The 18638-nt window shown below is 43.7% G+C and overlaps 2 protein-coding genes across 5 annotated transcripts in view; both read left to right on the forward strand.

Moving 5' to 3' along the window:
• Positions 1-18638, forward strand: part of SCIN (scinderin) — a 155093-nt gene that overhangs the window by 73824 nt on the left and 62631 nt on the right. The window contains exon 16 of one of the 2 annotated variants that reach the window (XM_042473381.1): positions 972-1104. The exons of the other annotated variant lie outside the window; for it this stretch is intronic. Within the exon in view, the coding sequence (XP_042329315.1) occupies positions 972-1033 (62 nt within the window). The 3' untranslated portion in view covers positions 1034-1104. Of the gene's footprint in view, positions 1-971; positions 1105-18638 lie in introns of those variants that run through there. 2 annotated transcript variants of the gene reach the window in all.
• Positions 10138-13680, forward strand: ARL4A (ADP ribosylation factor like GTPase 4A). Of its 3 annotated transcripts, none has more exons than XM_042473384.1 (2): positions 10138-10256; positions 11093-13680. In XM_042473384.1, the coding sequence occupies exon 2, from the start codon at positions 11198-11200 to the stop codon at positions 11807-11809; it is 612 nt and encodes a 203-aa protein (XP_042329318.1). In that variant the 5' UTR covers positions 10138-10256; positions 11093-11197; the 3' UTR covers positions 11810-13680. The 3 variants fall into 3 exon arrangements, with proteins under 3 accessions (XP_042329318.1, XP_042329316.1, XP_042329317.1); XM_042473382.1 differs by having other exon boundaries at positions 10162-10289; XM_042473383.1 differs by having other exon boundaries at positions 10199-10332.

Consider the following 18638-nt stretch of genomic DNA (forward strand, 5'->3'; position numbering starts at 1 on the left):
AGAGTCCACCAAACCTAGTACGTTGTAATGGCGGCGCCCTTTCTACATGGGCACCGCCATTATGACATCACGGTGTGCCACCTCCAATGGGGTGGCACAGATGTGATATCTTGGCAGCACTGAACGGCACCTGTGGTGCCTTTCAGCAGCACTGGAAGGGGTGTCCTTGGGCTTCATGCCCCAAGGACACCCCATCAGCAGTGGGGAAGAAGGAGAAGGGGCAGCTCGGCCCCTTTCTCCTTTCCCCACTGCTGTCGGGGTGTCCTTGGGACATGAAGCCCCAAGGAACCCCTTTCCAGGCCACGGGAAGCGGCCTTTTGCCACTCCCTGGGGGCCTGGAAAGCGGTGGATCGGGGCCTCAGGGCTGCTACTGTGGCAGCTGAGCCCTGTCCGTTAGGGAAAGGGGTGGGTGCAGGCCGCCCCAAAGGGGTGGTCTGTACACCACCTTAGTATCTTCTTTGGGACACCCATAGATTGTACTTCAGACAGATTAATCGTAGGACCTCCATGGCAGACTGACTTACATTTCTATAATGGACAGAGTTAATTTTCTTGGTTTTGTTAAGAATCAGAGGTGAAGGAAATAGTGCTAGTTGTAGGCTGCTTGCCTTTCTTTACTCAGAATAGATGTTGCCACTTACTCTGATCTTTGGATTCCTCTGGTCTGCTATGTGAACTACCAAGGCAATGGTGTAGCACTAGTACAAGGACATTTTCAATAATCAGGTATTGGGGCAGGGTAAATTTGTGAGGTAGACAACTGAAGAATATATACTTTGCTGGAATTGGCTTGCACTTTCATTTCAATGGAAGAATTCACAATGAGAAGAGGCATACCTGGAGGGCCTGTGAATTTAATGGCTTGGAGAGAGACCTAAGGATCAGGATGGTGGCAGCTACAACATGTAATTCATGCATCCTTCCTGCTCTGTAATCACTTTTACTATTAATTGATTATTGGTGTGTTTCAGCTAAACGCTACATTGGACTGATCCTTCTGGACGAGATAAAAGGACACCAGTTGTTATTGTGAAACAAGGTTTGAGCCTCCAACATTCACAGGCTGGTTTTTGGCCTGGGATTATAACAAATGGAAAAACTGAACAACTAGAGAAGCTTCAATCAGAATTTAGCAGCTTTGCAGATGTGCTTAAAATAAGTGTATATGTGACTAACTCTTATGCTCTATTTCCCAGTCTCATGTATATGTATAGATTGTACAATGTATTGTGCACATATTTTATAAACATAGTCCATGTTGCTAGCTGCAGGTGGAATGGCCTTTCCCCAAGTTCTTGGATTATGCAGATGTGTGAAGGGGGGAAGCCCTATACCTCTGTGCAGTATTTCCAGCTGCCATTGTAATTCCACTTCCCCTAGATCTAATGCGAGTTTCCAGTATGAAAAGCAGAGCTCCCACAGCTAGTTTTCTTGGCTGTCCTATTATGTACTGGGTGCTGCTCCTTATTTTGAGTTGTAATTGGTGAATTGTCCTAAATGCAACATAGAATAATGTAATTGGCATTTGGGAAAGCTGCTTGGTTTCCAAGAGTTTTCCTTGGCTCATAATGTTGGCGTAGTCTTTAGTCTTTTAAGCTTCACTTTTGATTTACCTATTGTCATCATACCTTACCTTTTTCACTTATTTTTGTTCATGTTACAGCTCATCTCCCAAAAGCTGATATTAAAAGGCTCCAGGGAGTCATACAGTGAGCTACTAGCACTGACTACAGCTCGGAGGTCTTGGGCCTCGGAGCAAGGGAGCTAGAGCAATCCCTGAACTTGTCTGAACAAAGAAATGGAAGTTTACTGACCTAGCTCAGCAGACTAGCAGGCAGGTTTGGTTTTATATCTCTTTCTGCGTCTAAACTAGTAATAGGGAATGTGTGGCCATCCAGATGTTGTTAGACTGGTACTCCCTTGTGTGTAGACAGCGTGGCCAGTGGTGAGGAATTGTGGGGTGCAGTTCAATGTATGGAGCTTGTCCCCCATTCCTGCTCCAGGCTTTATCCCTACCCTGTGTGACTGGTAAGACCCTTGTCAGGAAAAACTTTAGCCTTTTTTCACTGTTCAAAATGAAGGCTGTGTTCTTGTTGCTGAAAACTACTATTTTCTCTTCTTTGCCAAAACTCTTGCTCACCATTACTGCTTCTGTGTACCCTATTCAGATGACACAGCTGAAGGGACCATTGAAAATCTTTTTTATGCCAAACATATCATTTGTACAGGAGAAGCTCCATCATTATCCACCCATTTCACCAGAACATTCCACTAATTCCAGGCCGTATTATGGTAGGAACAGACGTGAAAATTATTAAGATAATTAGATGCTTGTTGAATTGAGCACGAAGTAACATGCATTTCTAAAGCTGTACGCATTTTTTCCAAGCGGTTTCTATTCAGTGCTGTGGAAGAAGTGGTAAGTGTATTTCACCAGTCAGAAGTGCTAATGAGGAACACAATAGATAGGGGCGGGTTACAGACCCCTCTTTGAGGCAGGCTGCACCCCGTCCCTTTCCCCGCCGGATCGGGGCCTGAGCTGTCAGAACGCCAGCCGCTGAGGCCCCGATCCGCCGCTTTTCAGGCTGCGGCGGGGAGGAGAGCAGCAAAACGCCGCTTCCCCGCAGCCTGAAAAGGGGTGTCCTTGGGGCTTCAAGCCCCAAGGACACCCCGCCAGCGGCAGGAGGGGGAGAAAGGGCCGCTTGGTCCCTTTCTCCCTTGCTTCGCTGGTTGCAGCCGTCTGAAGCTTCGCCCGCGAAGCAAGCGCGGCCCCGGACCAGGAAGGAGCTCCGAACGGAGCTCCTTCCTGGTCCGCGGGAAAGGGCGCCCTAGGCGCCCTGCCGCATATTGAGGACGTCACGTCCGCGCTGCCCCATCTAGAGGCGGCGTGGCCATGACGTCCTCACAGCGGCGGCCGTATGGAAGGGCCACCACCGTTTAGTGCGTGACGAGCACGCACTAGGGTTAGGGCAGTGCGGAAGCACCGCCCTTTTGTAACCCCTGTGCGTGCTCGTCATGCACTAAGTGCCGGTCTGTAACCGGCCTCAGATTACATTTGGATACACATTGGGATGCATTTCCAGTCATGGTCTATTTTCTGTGTTTCCCTATCCTCATGGAAACCTCATGGGAAGCCTGTTTCTCATCCAGTTGTCCTATCAAACCTTGGCACTCACATGCTTAGTTGGACTTTTAAATAGAATATTGATTATTTTTTAATCTATCAAAACAGCAAATACATTACCAAGAGTGACATTAGCTCTAAAGTTTCGCGGTTTATAACTGTTGATTCTTGGGTTTTTTTAATAATAAATTAGTCAAGAAATGTAGGAATCTTATCTGCAATTATATGGCTTTTCAATTCTCAAAAAGCTCAGTATGTTTTGTCTTCTTTTTTATCCTGCTTACTGTTTAGAAAGATAGCATTCATCCACTTCACTATGGAGACTGAATATATTATCTGTATTTCGTGTAGTTTGATTCTGGCAGAACTAATCATTTGTCCCATCTTTGGGAAAAGGTAGAGATGTAATAAAGTGATTGATTTATATGTGTTATTTTTCTCTAAGCTTAGAGCAGTGTGTACATAGTTTTCCTCCATGTTTTCTAGACCTGTGAAGTAGGCTAGTTAGAGTGATCCCCCAAAAGGGGATAAATGATGAGTACATTTTAGTGGAAAAGTGGGGGGGGGGTTTCCAGACTAAGTGGCACCATTATAATGGGGCTTGGGAGCAGCAGCATGCTCCATTCATTATGTCTAACAGAAGGGTGGTACAGACCCCCCCCCCCCCCCCTATCCCCTTGTAGTACGGTAATGTGGAGCAATATTCCTAGTTAGAGCACAAAAAGTCTGAACAGACCACAAACTGGAGTCGACAGTGTGACGCAACATCTAAAAAAAGCCAATGCAATTCTAGCCTGCATCAATAGGAGTTAAATCTGGTATGGAAACAAATATATCTAAATCAAGGGAAGTAATATGTAGTACTGTACTGCTCTATTATGTTTTGGTCAGGCCTCACCTGTGTCTAGTTCTAGGAACCACAATTCAAGAAGCATATTCACAAGCTGGAACATGTCCAGAGGAGGGCAACCAAAATGGTGAAATGGTCCGTAAGTCATGCCCTATGAGGAGTGGTTTAGGGAGTTGGGTATGTTCAGCCTGGAGAAGGTAAGGTTTAAGCAGGAACATGGCCTTCAAGGGAGAGAAGGAAAGGCAGGCACAGTTCCACCATGACTAGCTCCAAGGGAAGTTGAAAGGCCCTCCCTCCATCTTGTTTGCTACCATCCTGACTTTGGAGGGAGAGAAGAACAGGTAGTATCTGTTGGAACTGGTCCTCTTCCCCACTGCCATCCCTTCTCCTTTTGTGTCATGTCAAGGATTTGTCATGATCTAGTAAAAATCAGTAGGCTCCATCAAGCCTTGCAAGACCACACTTTTTAGTGACCACTTTTTAATGATAATAATTATATTAACCATCTACTACCTGCTTTACCATCTTCTTTTATTCCAAAATTGATAATGTATCACATGAGATTAGAACACTGTAGCAACACACATACATACATCTAGTACCCTAGTTACAGTGTCTTAATATGCATTGCAGAGAGACCTTTGCAAACTTACTGCTTTTCAATGCTTGTCTTCAAATATGCAGAACAAACAGATTTGTGCATCTGCATCCTATTTCTTTATCATAGATTTGCATAACTTGTAAATTAGAGGTCACCTTACATGGAGAAAAAAGCCCATCCTATTATTTGCTCTAAAACAGGAATGAAAGAACTGGTTAGCAATTTTCTTCCATAAAATGCAATTAATAAACACAAATCAAATTCATGCATATATTCTTCTCCCCATCAGTAAATAATAGTAAATAAATTATTTTACTTGGCAAATGCTGGCAGCAATGTAGCAGCTAAAATTGTTGAGTTCCTTCTTAAACATAGAAGCATTGTTTATACTAGTGGTGAGTATGATTGTTTTGTTACCCAGGAAAAATATACACTTTTCTAACCTGGTGCTAAGCACCCTTTTGCTATAATGCATCCCAGTAAAGATGAATTGCATTTTGTGTTTGTATGAACTCAGTGCTCCACTCAAAAACTAATATTGGCCCGAAACAGACCTCTGATTTGCGGTGGCCTGGAGCCAAAATTAGGGTTCAGGAGAACAGAGCAACCACACTCTCCTGAACCCTAGTACGCGCCAGTGGCACCATCATGGCTCAGCCGCATCAACATGGGGGCCGCCATGATTACGCATGTGCTGCACAGTATGCTGACGTCGCTGGCAGGAAGTGGCATCATGGCAGCACCCTTTTCCATTTACGGCGCCGCAAAAAAGAAGCCATTCTAGGTAACTTCTTTCTGGCAGTGCATTGTTGCCATACTGTTTGGTGGCTATGGCAATGATGCAGGGCAAAGACGGGTGGTACGGAGCTGCCTGTCTGTCAAGCCCCATTGATGGGGTGAATATCTAGACAAAAGTGGAGACAGCCCTATCATTAGACCAGGGATTTGCTAAGTATGTCCTTCAAGATATTGCTTGACTGCAAAAGCCTAGTCGGTATAACCAATAGGGAAGAGTGCTGGGAGTTGCAGTCCAACATCTGGAAGGCTGCATTTTCCCCACTGAGCAGAATAAAGTGTCAGCCTTGAGTGACAGACACTGGGATTATATGCTGCTTTCACAGATATAAAGATTTGCAGATACTCTCTGGCTGTGCTGCTGCACTATTACACCATGGAAGTGTACTGTAATAAAAAATAAGCAAGACTTTAAAGAAAGTACAACTATCTGGGACATCAGTGGAAAGATTGTTGTGCTTCTAGACATAAATTGGTGAACATATTGCTGTTTTATCCACGGATCCTATTTTGAAACTTAAGGAAAGAATTGGAGCATGCTATGATAAATCATTTGCTTCCTGTCCATTCAGGATTTTCAGTCTGGACTCTGAAGTCATTTGGATTTTTTCCATAAACCATAAGCAATAGCAGGTCTAAGGTCTCTTGGCAGAAGGAAAATGCTGATACAGTTTTTGAACAGGTGTCAGGAAAAGACTCCTGCTCAGACTGTTTATGTTTCTCTATTCAGACCCTTCCATCCTTCACTTCCTATTTTGTTTGTGCTCCCTATTTTCCTGCTATAGATGGGACACTCATCTTTGAAACAAGCACTTACTTTTATAATGACTGGAAAATCCCCAGCAGGTTTAGCTAGTAAGCATATCCAAAATAACAGTGCCATCAGTTCTAGAAGAGGCCCGTAAAAATGCCACAATAATAAACTTCAATACCACTTTTAGAAAGGTTTGTCCATCTGTCTGACTGTCTGTCTGTAGGATATGGGGGTGAACTAAAGCCAGATAAGACACTGCACAAGCCAAGAAAGATAAACATGCCAAACTAAGACTAAAAGGCTCAGCTCCGAGGATGAAAAGTAAATAAATATGGCTCAAATAGGCCTTCACCTGTGCACACTGGAAGTTTACTTGGGCTTGGAGTTTGTGCCAGCTGAGCTCCTGCTCTGCACAATTCATGGTTACCTTCCCTTTAGCTTATCTGTTACCATCAGTTGAGTGATGTTACCTTTCTTCCAATGAACTCACAGCAGCATAGATGGCTCCCCACTTCTCCTTTTATTCTTCCAGCAATCCAGTGAGATACATCAGGCTGTGAAAGAGAGTATATCACAATATTTGCTTGCAGCAGCAAGCCAAGGCTTGTCTGTGCCGATGTGTGGCAAGAGATGTATGTGTTTAAAACTTGGTGGGTCTCTGCTTTGAAGGGAGAGGTTGCAGACGCTTGGGGTGTACTTTTGGGTCTGGAAGGCTGCATGTGGTGTGCAGGCTGTACTTTGCCTACCTCTATGGGCAACCAGTGACAACTTGAATCTGGGTCTCCCATCTCTCTATCCTCTAACTAATGCCATGGTTCAACGTGAGACTAAGACTTCTTCTCATTCTCATGTATCCAAAGATTCACTGCACAGGCAAATATTGGGCTAGGAATAGTACTAATTCTATTTAGGTATAGGATTACAGGTGAGGACTGTTCCAGGTCCTGTAATTCCAGGACCAAAACCTGAGAACTAGGGGTGAGTGCTTGTTATGTCACAGGCCTTGCTGATGTTAAAGAGGTGATATTACAATGGGCAGCTCCTGGTAATGTCATTAAGCATGGTACATTTTGGGTCAACCACAGCCACACAGAGTATGCTAGCTGAATAAAAAAAAAACCTGAGTATAACAAATGGAATACTCACACATACATATATCTATGGCAGACGTTTTGGATATATATGTGGGACGGTTGCAAAATGTTTCAATTTATAAACCAAAAACTAACCTAATAGATAGATTAGATAGACACTGCAGAGATTATGAAAGTTGCTTTGTTCAAATTACATTGTTTGCAAATTAATTCTAGTTGCTATTTCCATTTAGTGCTGTGCTTCTTCACATTTTTAATCAAATGCCAGCAACCTGATAATAAAAACCTGGCAGACCAGGCTTGGCATTTTGCCAAGAATTACTTCTTTTAAAAAATGCAAATGAACATACTGAGAGATGCTGAACTTTAAGTTGTATAACAAATACTGAATTAACCCCCTCCCATGTTCTCAATATTGTTTTATGAGCAGTATTCCCATTCTTACGCTCTTCAGAAGTGTTGGACTGCAACGCCCATCATCCCCACCTAGCAGAAAAAAATGCATATGCATCATACTTAAAATAAGGCTATGGCATGGCTGAAGAACCTCCATTTATTTATTTAAACGCATGAGCTCGGGGTTATTCCTACAGAGAAAAGTAAATTGTCAAGATTTTTGACAAAGATGCCATAAATAAAGTGCATCAGCATATATTACCACTATGTTGCGCGAAGTATTTCCTTCCTTGTTGAGCAGAGCTAGTTTTGCATTCTAGACTAGATAAGGAGTGTGGACAGGAACACAGCACTGGGAAAATGGGAAAGATTATTGTTTGCATTGTTGCCTGTCCCACATTCCCATGCTGTTGTTGTTCATCTGTGCACTTTATGAAGCCTGTACCACACCAGTTATGAATGCAAAGATTTGCCCATTCAGAAACTTAAGTTTCCTTTGCTGTTGATTTGTTGTTTATAGTCATTTTAAATAAGAAATTGCTAAGATGTGAATTGCAAGTATGCCTCTACATAAAAACTGTAGAGGCATACTTCAGTTTACAAAGGCTCTGAGAAAGAAACTTCTTTTTACAATGTACTTTTATGCATCCTCAGTTGCCTTTTCCTCCTTGTCGTCTATCTAGTAGAAGATTTCTTTTAAGCAGCATTGGCAATAGGATGGTTGCAGAAACATGTCCGTATTAAACAAACAATAAAGCCTGAGAGCAAGGAAAGATTCTATTTTAGCAGATCTTACTGTAGCTATGGCCTGATACACATGGGAACAAAGCGACATACAGCTGCCGATTCTAGGGTTCTGGATTGCACGGCAGCCGCATGATCCGGAACCCTAGAAAGTGCAGACGCCATCATCATGGTGGCCTTACATCCTGCCCCTTTCTTTTCTGTAGGGCCAGGGTGTCTGGGTGCATGAAGCCACAAGGACACCCCTTTTCCGGGCCATGGAGAAGTGGCATTTTGCCGCTTCGCCGGGGCTCAGAAAATGCTGGATTGGGGTCGCAGAGCTGCCAGTGAAGTTGCCCTGACTCCAATCCAGCGCAAAAAGGGGTGGGTGCAGGCCACCCTTTTTGGGTGGGCTGTACTGGGACTATGTGTGCCTCCTTAACAACAGGCAAAGTAAGTGGCTGTCTTTGAAATCCCTTGCAGAGCATGTGTGAAGAGCAAAACAGAGAGAGCACAGATAAGCCACGTGCTAAGAAAAAGCATAAATAGGCAAGTTTGGCTACTTAAAAGGAAAGTTATTAGAAACGTGGAGGCACAGTCATTTGTTGAACTTCAGTTTAGTTGTGTGTGTGTTTGTGTGTGTGTATATATATATATATATATATAAACAAAATATATGTACACACACACACAAACACCTATATACACATATATATGTGTGAGTACATATATATATATGTATACACAAACACTTGTTGGACTTCAGTTTACTTTAGTTGTGTGTGTGCATACCCACACACCAAAGTATTTGTACACACATATAAATGTGTGTATATATACATGCATATATATGTCTGAGTACACACACACACACATATATACATACACAAACACTTGGACTTCAGTTTACTTTTGGTGTACATATATATGTATTCACACACACACACTTGTTGAACTTCAGTTTAGTTGTGTATATATGTATGTATGTATACACTAGCACTTGTTGAACTTGTTTGCTTTTGGTGTGTGAATATATATGAGTGTATATATATATATACAGTATATACACACACACACACTGTATGTATTCACACACACTTGTTTAAATTGCTTAGTTCTCACTGTGTGTGTATATATATATATAGATATACACTCATCCCTCCATATTTGTGGCTTTGCTTATTCACGGATTTAATATGTCCTCTCTAGGAATACCTAGGTCCTCCAGTACAACTCTATGGTCAACTTTAACTAAAGGTTGCACTGAAAGACTTAGAGATTCCTAGAAAGGACACTCCTCTGGGTGTTTGTAGCTCCTCCAGTGCAACTCTATGGTAAATGTCTTTCGGGTGTTGACCACAGAGTTGCGCTGGAGGACCTAGAGATTCCTAGAGAGGCGTCCTCTCTCTCAGGTAAAAACATGGTGTTTTTATTATTTGCAGCTTTTCCACATTCAGGAGGCAGCGCACCAACTCCAAAGGGACTTAAAACCAAATCTGAGGTAACAGCCAGGAGGAGGAGCTAAAAGTGGCACCAGAACAAGTGGGCGGGGCCAACGGCAGGGCACCTGTAGAGGCGCGAGAGTGGGCGTGGCCAACGAGGTACGGTCACGCGACACATGGGCGGAGATGCCGCGAGCGCGCCCAACAATCAAGTCCTGGGGAAGCGTGGCTAGCGCAGAAGAGGGCGGGGCCGAGAGGGCGACGGTTGCCAACGGTTTGGCTTCTTGCGGGCGTCATTTGAATGAGGTTGCTAGGATACGGGGGCGGGGGGGTGGGCAGAGGGAGGAGGTGACCAATCACGAGCCTCATCGGTTATTCCGAGGGCCCAAGCGAGGTGACAGGGAAGGACGCCTCTTCCTCAACCGTTGCCTCACTAAGTGGGCTGAAGTCCTTCGGCGCCGGCTTATCTCCTTGACGGTAGGAAAAGGAAAGGGACGGCGGCTCTTGAGGGTACTTTTTTTCCCAAAGGCGAGCAGCCCAAACATGGCTACAGGTGGGAGGAAGACCGAGGCCTTTCAGGCTCTGCATCCGCACTGCAGAAATAATCCAGTTTTGACACCACTGTTATAAGTGCTGTGGCTCAATGCAGTGGATTCTGGGAACTGTAGTTTGTAGTGGCACCAGAGCTCTCACATACAGAGAGGGCCCAAACGCCTCACAGAACTACACTTCCCACAATTCCATTGTAGCAGTTAAAGCGGCATCAAACTGGGTTATTTCTGCAGCGCGGAAAAGGGATGGGAGGAAAAAAAGAAGCGAGGGTTTAGGGGGTGCTGCCTAAAAACAATTTGGTTGGCACTGCTTTAACTGCCTTCCTCCTCCTCACGCTGCTTCCCAGGTGCTGCGAATGGGCAAAGTAACTTGGAGGGCGGCGAAGGGGGGGAAATAGAAGGAAGGCGAGCGGCGACCGGATTGGCCGAGGGGAAAGCTTCCTCCCGCCTTCCCGCAGGTTCGCGGCAGCCAATGGGGAAGAAGAGGCTCGAGCGGCAGCTCCGCGGGCCAATCAGAGGGGGAGAGAAGAGGGGATGCGTGGGCGTGGTTTTGCTCCGACTCCGCCCCTCACCAGGGCTGTTGTCCAATAGTAGGCGAGTTGGGCCATAAGGGGCGGAGCGTTGGGTGAGTCTGGCTGTGGCGCGCCTTTGCTGCAGCGGCGAGAGCGGAGGGAAGGCTTGGCCGAGGGAGTGGCGCAAGGCTTTTCTGGCGTCGGTCGCCGTTGCGCGGCCCTGACTCCGCTGCGCTTCTCTCGTTGCCAGGAAGGGTCGGCGGCTGGGAACCCGGAGCACCAGTAGCGGCGGCGGCTTGAGGCGGCGGCGGCGGGCGACGGGTGCCCCCTGCTCGCCCCGGGCCCCTCCCCTGCGATGGGGAATGGGTTGTCGGAGCAGACGCCGATCCTGTCGAGCCTGCCTTCCTTCCAGTGCTTCCACATCGTGATCCTGGGCCTGGACTGCGCCGGCAAGACCACCGTCCTCTACCGGCTGCAGTTCAACGAGTTTGTCAACACCGTCCCCACCAAGGGCTTCAACACGGAGAAGATCAAGGTGACGCTGGGGGGCAGCCACCACCACAAGACGGTGACCTTCCACTTCTGGGACGTGGGCGGGCAGGAGAAGCTGCGGCCCCTCTGGAAGTCCTACACCCGCTGCACCGACGGCATCGTCTTCGTGGTGGACTCTGTGGACGTGGAGCGGATGGAGGAGGCCAAGACGGAGCTGCACAAGATCACGCGGATCTCGGAGAACCAGGGGGTGCCGGTGCTGATCGTGGCCAACAAGCAGGACCTGCGGCACTCGCTCTCCCTGGCGGAGATGGAGAAGATGCTGGCCACAGGGGAGCTGAGCGCCTCCACCCCTTGGCACCTCCAGCCCACCTGCGCCATCATCGGAGACGGCCTCAAGGAAGGCCTGGAGAAACTGCACGACATGATCCTCAAGCGCAGGAAGATGCTCCGGCAGCAAAAGAAGAAGAGATGAAGCCACTGGGGGGGCTGGCTGACTCCAAACAGTTCCTGGCACCTGGCCTGCTCAATCATCAAAGACGCTCAGCCTGGTGGGAAGCCTTGCAGACACAGACCCTTCACACCACCGTCTCCCCACAAGTTTCTTTCTTTTGTTTTGGGCACTCATACTCTAAAAACAAAAGCCAACAACACACACACACACACAAACAGATCCCTTGTCACTTAGTACAAAACGAATCAGGAAGCAGAGACGGGTGGTAAATGTGACCTGGATATCCAAATAGCCAAATAAAAGGAAAGAGTGTTGTTCCGCTTGGTGGTGTAAGTCCTATGTTCGAAGAGTGCCTTTGCAAGGCAAATGGCATTGACGGCATTCGGTGTTTTTTTCAGCTGCTTGTATAAGTGAAGTGTTTTAGACGGAGATACGCAGCTTTAAAATATAGTATCCTTTTAACAGTATACGGAGCTAGAAGACCATTATTTTAAAAGAGGCTGTGAATGTGGAGGGTTTGTTTTGTTTTGTTTGTTTCCAATAAAAGGTTGGCTGTGCGGTATGCTTTCTAAACTGGATCTCTTAAAATGACACTTGCAGCTCAGATAATTCAAACTGTCACGACTGCGGTGTATTATCTGTAGCTTGATAGAGGGGGAAAAGTATGGCATATGTAAGAGCATGGATGGGTTTCCTGATAATGTAGCATGTCTTGGTGTGTAGGGGGTTCTATAGAAATAGCTGTGCATCGTTAAAACAGTGCAAACCAGGTTTGGACCGTGCTTTTGTGTCCTAGGAGGGACCTGTCCTGGAAAGTTTGCTCTCCAAGAAAAATCCTGAACAACTAGACAAACACAAACTTCTACCATAAGGGACTTGGGTTTCAGGATACAGTGCAATATTACCTTTAAAACAAAATTGACGGCAATAAAATTTGATCCTAATTAAGTTTAAAGCAGCCGAAGTAAGCAGAACTACATGTCCCACGTGCCAGTACTGTTAAAATGTACTGCCAGGTCTTTTTATTACTATCCTTGCAGTACTTTTAGGAATGTATTGAAGCTTTATACACTTGAAAAAAATTTTGACACTGTGGAAAACAAAACAAGAGTTTAAAGATGACCTGTATCTGCTCTGATTATGCTTTAAGCTTTCCTTGTTTACATTCATGCAAACAGTGTTAAATGAATGGGTGGGACTGCATATGACTGAAAGGGTTGGTTTTTTCTTCGCTGGTACATTTTCTAAAAATGATCCATTTGAGTAGCAGGTTGAAGGGCTAAAGTAAAGCCTGTGTTACTCTACTGGTGCTGTGAAATGTTATAATAATTATATTGTAAAGCGAGGGAGAATACTTAAAAACAAAGAAGAAGTCCTCCCTGGCACAACCAATAAAGTCTGTGTGTTCTCTTACCTACTAGCCAGAGACAGGGAGGTATAACTACAGTTCTGAATGTCAGGAAGTGCAACTTGTATAAAATCAAATTTTATAGCCAGAAACTGCTTAGAAGGTAACCAAAAATGCACTTTAGTGTTTCCAATACTGAAAGTGACAACATTTTTTAAAACAATGAAATCCTGGTCCTTTTTGAAAGAATTGAAGTAGCTTCCAATGGAGCTTTTGTACAGTGGTTATATGTAACTGCACTAGTGACACTAGAAGTCACTTAATGTCTATATTTATAGAGATGTGGATAACTTCTTGGACCTCAGTGAACTCAACTCCAAATGAGTATTCGGCGAAAGAAGTTGACAACGTTTTACTGTGCGGATCTTGCTTTTTATCAGAACTGTCTGCATGAAACTGAATCCTTTATTCATGTGAGATTTGTAATATGTGACTATGTTTAAAGAAAAAAATCACAGGTATCTCATTAAAAATTTAATGGCAATTTGTATTATGTTCTGTATGTTTAACAGTAGTCACGTGTATTGCTTTTCATGGTTATGGTACCTGATAACCTCTACTAGAAATATTACAAAAGGTGTGACATGTTTCCATATGGCTTTGTCATAGTCCAGCAACATTTTAATAGCTACTCATGGAGTTTGAGGCCCTGTCTGCACAGCTGGATCCACATGGAGTAACCAGTAGTAGTGTGTACATTTCTGAACAGCACATGGCAATTATAGCTCCCCATAAGCGTGTAGATTAAAGGTCCTTTTTTGGTGACAACCTGGAAGTTTTATTGACTCTATTCACAGCAGTTCAGCACCATTTAGTTGAGGCTACTGTGCTATCACAAATCCCTCCATGTACCTTTTGTGCTGGGTCCTATATGTGCTGGTTCACAACTAGCTACTTATATAAGAGGTCAATGTGTGCTAGGAAGTGCCAGTATCCATTTGCACAGCCCATGTGGATGCCATTAGTGTAATTCTGTTAGGTTGTTATTACTCTTGTGTACTTTCAGCCCACAGAAGCATTTTATAGGCTTGCAGGTCCCAACTATCTTATGCAGTATTCATGAAAAGGAAACTGTCAGATGTAAGAGTTGTGCCTTATTAAAACAGTGGAATTTTGCTGTGCTGTTTAGAGACTGAATAATCAATTTAACTGATCTAGATGGAGCCAGCTGTCTGCTGAGTATTCCTTTTTTTAAAATGCTTTAATAAAGGTGTGCCCTCTTAAAACACAGTTTCCCAGGAAAGTTTGATAGTTTTCATCCCCTTGCCTTGGGCCCAGATATAGTTACTACTTGGGAAAGTTTGGTTTCTTTTTTTTTTCTTTTCCATTTTTGGGGAGGTGATCTGGTTGTCTGCTTTTTTATTTTACTCTGGGACTTTGTTCCCATCTCCCCTTCTGAGATGTACTAAACCTGGTGCAAGCTCCACTTTCTCTTGCAATGGCTGTACTTGCTAGGAGCACAACAGCACAACAAAACCATTCTGGGAAAAAGCCAGGGAGTTCTTGGGATGTTACATCCAATAAAATGGTCAAGAAAAGAAAAGCAAGGCCAGTCAACCATTCAGTAGACTGCAAAAATATTTGCCTATTCTTAAAATTAATTGAACAGTTCCATTGTTAATCCACAGTATTTCACAGTTTAGAGTGGTTCTTGTGTGGTTTTTGTTTAACAGCAACTTCAGAGCTGCTTACTTGTTTCTCTTAGCCCTCTTACAAGAACTCAGGACAGCAGTTTTCTTCACCGAGAATTCTAGGAAGCTCTAATAGTTTAATAAAATAAAGTTACATGAAGATGTTTTCTCAGTGTAAACAGATTTATAGACTTCAATACTTTTTGTATTGAAGGAAACTAACTATGGTCCAATACATACTGCAGAAATAATCCAGTTTGAGGTTGCTTTAGCTTCCCTGGCTCAGTGCTAGAGAATTCTGGGAATTGTAGTTTGTTGTGGCACTAGAGCTCTCTGACAGAGAAGGCTAAATGTCTCACAAAACTACAGTTCCCAGGATTCCCTAGCACTGAACCAGGGCAGTTTAAGTGATCTCATGATGGGTTATTTCTGCAGTGTGTTTTGGACCCATGTGTGCCTCTTACTAGTTAGACAACTAGCTAGTTGTATATTGAAATTGAAATAAAGTTGAGTAACATTTGCTTTCTGGGGAACATAGTATCCAGACACTGGGACATCAAGAGGTGTGTTTTACTAGTTCTGACAGAAGCTTCATGAAATTTAGCTAAGCATGTGACAAATACAAACTGCAGGGAGACTTGTTTGTAGCTCTTTTGTGGGAAAATGTGTGTGAGTGATTAATTGAAACTGCTTCATCACCTTTCTTTATTTTAATATTTTGAAACAAGTACTGTACAGTAATTGAGGACCAGTAAATATCTAGACTCTGTTAATATACATCATATAGAGAAAGTAAACTTAGATGAGGACTCCTTTGCGTTGCGCTGGCAATGCTACAATTATATGTAGAGTTGAAAATGCTTCATGTTTCTTTTTTTTTTAAAGTGAGGGATGATAGTTAAACAGGTAGAATCTAATGACACTTGGGGTAACTATAGATAACTTCACATGGTAACAGTGGTAACTAATTGATTTGTCTAGAAGATGGTCCTCATCCTTAGTTGCAGTAGCACATTATTCATTATACATTGGTAGATGAAAGAGCAGCCTGTACTACTTTTGCTTCTCTCCCTCTTATTGACCTCTCTTGCCACTTAATGGAACCACAGCTGTGTAAGAGCAACTGGGGGCCTGCCACAACTTGTGTCTGTCCAATGGTTTATCAAATCTTAGGACTGGAAATAGCTTTGCTGTATAGGTGTAGGCAAAATGGGTCAGAAGTAGATGGGTTATAGGTAGATCATTGGCAGGCCTGAACAATAGGAGAACTGCAAGCAGGTGGTACTGTAAAATTTCATAGCATAAAGTTTTAGATGTATATGTGAAATTATATCCAGAGGTGCTGTGTTGACTATACAGCAAAGTACACTAACATCCCAAATCCACAAGACAGTGATACTTTTATGGGGCCAACCAAAATGCACAAAATACATATTGCAGGCTTCATCAGGCAAAGGTGTTAAAATCATACAGCATTTTAAACTAATGATTTTTAAAATCTTTGCCTGATGAAGAAGCTGGTGGAGCTTCAAAAACTTGCAATATATATGAAACTAATTAGCCTCTATGAGTAGGTTTAGCAGGACTTTCCCTGGAAAGAACAATAAAATGGTTTTAAAACACATGTTTAAAATGAGTATTTTTATGCAAGATTAACTAAATTTAAAGCCACTCCATTTTGTTTTGACATGCTTAAAGTAGCTGCATTGATTTCATAAATGACTGAGCATGACTAAGTCTTAAGTTCAACCAATTCCGTTTACTTGCCAGAGTTTGCTCATGTTTGGGATAAAAGTAGATTTGGGATGGAGCTATCGCAAAAGTCTTCATGGAGAACTTTTCCTCCTGTTTAAATTTGCCAGGAAGTGTCTTGCTAAGATGGTTCATTCTTGAGCAACAATGAGAAGGTAGAATATTTTAGGCGTCTGTACAATAGGAATGATTTCTAAAAATATCCCACTGTTGCTAAGATCAGATGAGCATCATTGCATTAGCAGCCTTAGGAAGCCCTGCTAGAAAGGCTCTTCTGGCATTTTTAACACCAACTCGTGACATGACCTGATGCGAAATGTTCATAGTGTCTGGCAGATCTTGAGTATGGCTGGGCTCATATTCTACACAGAAAACAGGATCAAAATACCTTGGAAGACAACAGCAATACAAGGGGCTTTTTAAAATTTTAAAAAGAAGGCACATATTAAGGATTGTCACTATATTTCCCTGAGATGTTTGTTCAATATTCTCCACAATGCACATTGCCCTTGGCCATAAGAGTGCACATTCAATAGAATATTGGTGTAGACACAAAATATAATCAGTTAAATCTTAGAGAGGAGAATATCTCTTATAAAGTACTAGCTACTGTAAAGGGAGGGAACCCTTACGAATCTCCTGTAGGGTGTGTGTCAAAATGATAGGGTTTTCCTGTAAAAAGAACTCAAACTTGGGCCTTTCATCCTTTATCTACCATCCTTCCTTGCTCTATCAATGGCAACAGGACCATGGCTACTCCCATTCCCCTCCCTTTCGCTCCTGGAAGTACAATCTTACTAGACAGTGGGTGCCTAATCCAGCTTTACAGAGCTAATAGAGGCAGAAGTAGGTGACAGTTGTTATGGCGTGAAAGTAAAGTGTCAGGGAAAATACTTTTGCTTATTTTGTGTGTTGGGTTGGTATTAAAAACATTAAGATTTTAAATTGCTGGCAACCCTAATCTTTTGCATGCAGCCTAGCACTTCAGTGCTATACTGGAGAGAGAGGAGGCATTCTCATCCTCTCCAAGACATGGCTTAGAACTGCTCTGTGCTACCACTATATCTTAGTGCATCAATTTTGTTATTGTTTGTGTAAGGGCTGGACCAGTGTAGTATCATGATTTGAGTGCTGGACTCCACTGTGGGAGTCCAGAGTCAAATCCCTGCTTGCCTTGGAAACCCTCAGAAGCTGCATCAACACTGTGGAAATAATCCAGTTTGATACCACTTCAACTGCTGTGGCTCAATGTTGTGGAGTTCTGGGAATTGTAGTTTGTTTTGGCACCAGAGCTCTCAGACAGAGAAGGCTAAATTGTCTTAAACAAAACCCCAAACCCTACAGTTCCCAAAATTCCATAGCATTGAGCCATTGTAGTTAAAGTCGTGTAAAACTGGATTATTTCTTCAGTGCAGATGCAGCCTCACTGATCTTGAGGAGTCACACTTATTTTCAAAGGAAGAGAATGGCAATCCCTCTGAACAAATGTTATCAAGGAACATCTGTGACTAGTGTCACTATGGAGAGTCAGCCTGGTGTGGTGGTTTGAGCATTGGACTGTTGACTGGAGAACAGCGTCTGAATCCCTGTTTGGCCATGAGACCCACTGGATGACTCTGGGCAAGTCACACTCTCTCAGCCTCAGATGGCAATGACAACTCCTCTCTGAAGAAACTTGTCAAGAAAACCCTGTCATAGATTAACCTTAGGGTTGCCATAAATCAGAAACAATGTTAAGGCACATAACAACAATAACAAAGTCGGAAATGACCTGAAAGCATACACCTACTAAAAGTAAAAATAAAATTAGATGCTGGAGACTGACGGTTGACCCCCTCCATCCCACATCTTTTCATGACCATCCTTTTAAAAATGTGGGGTCTCTACACTGCAAGAGAACACATTTTAACTCTCGGTTCCATCCCTCCCATTTGCTGGCAAATTTGGTAAAACATGTGAACTAATGTTTTTCCCCTTGACATCTTTGTGTGGGGGCTAGGGTTGCCATACCTCAGGACCGCCAGAACGGGAAAAATGTAGGACAACGTTTTCAAATGTA

Source organism: Sceloporus undulatus, chromosome 6 (assembly GCF_019175285.1).
Source record: "Sceloporus undulatus isolate JIND9_A2432 ecotype Alabama chromosome 6, SceUnd_v1.1, whole genome shotgun sequence".
Taxonomy (NCBI): Eukaryota; Metazoa; Chordata; class Lepidosauria; order Squamata; family Phrynosomatidae; genus Sceloporus; species Sceloporus undulatus.

Excerpts from the sequence above, each read along its gene's own strand:
- ARL4A (XM_042473384.1), top strand. The coding sequence starts at position 11,198 with ATGGGGAATGGGTTGTCGGAGCAGACGCCGATCCTGTCGAGCCTGCCT.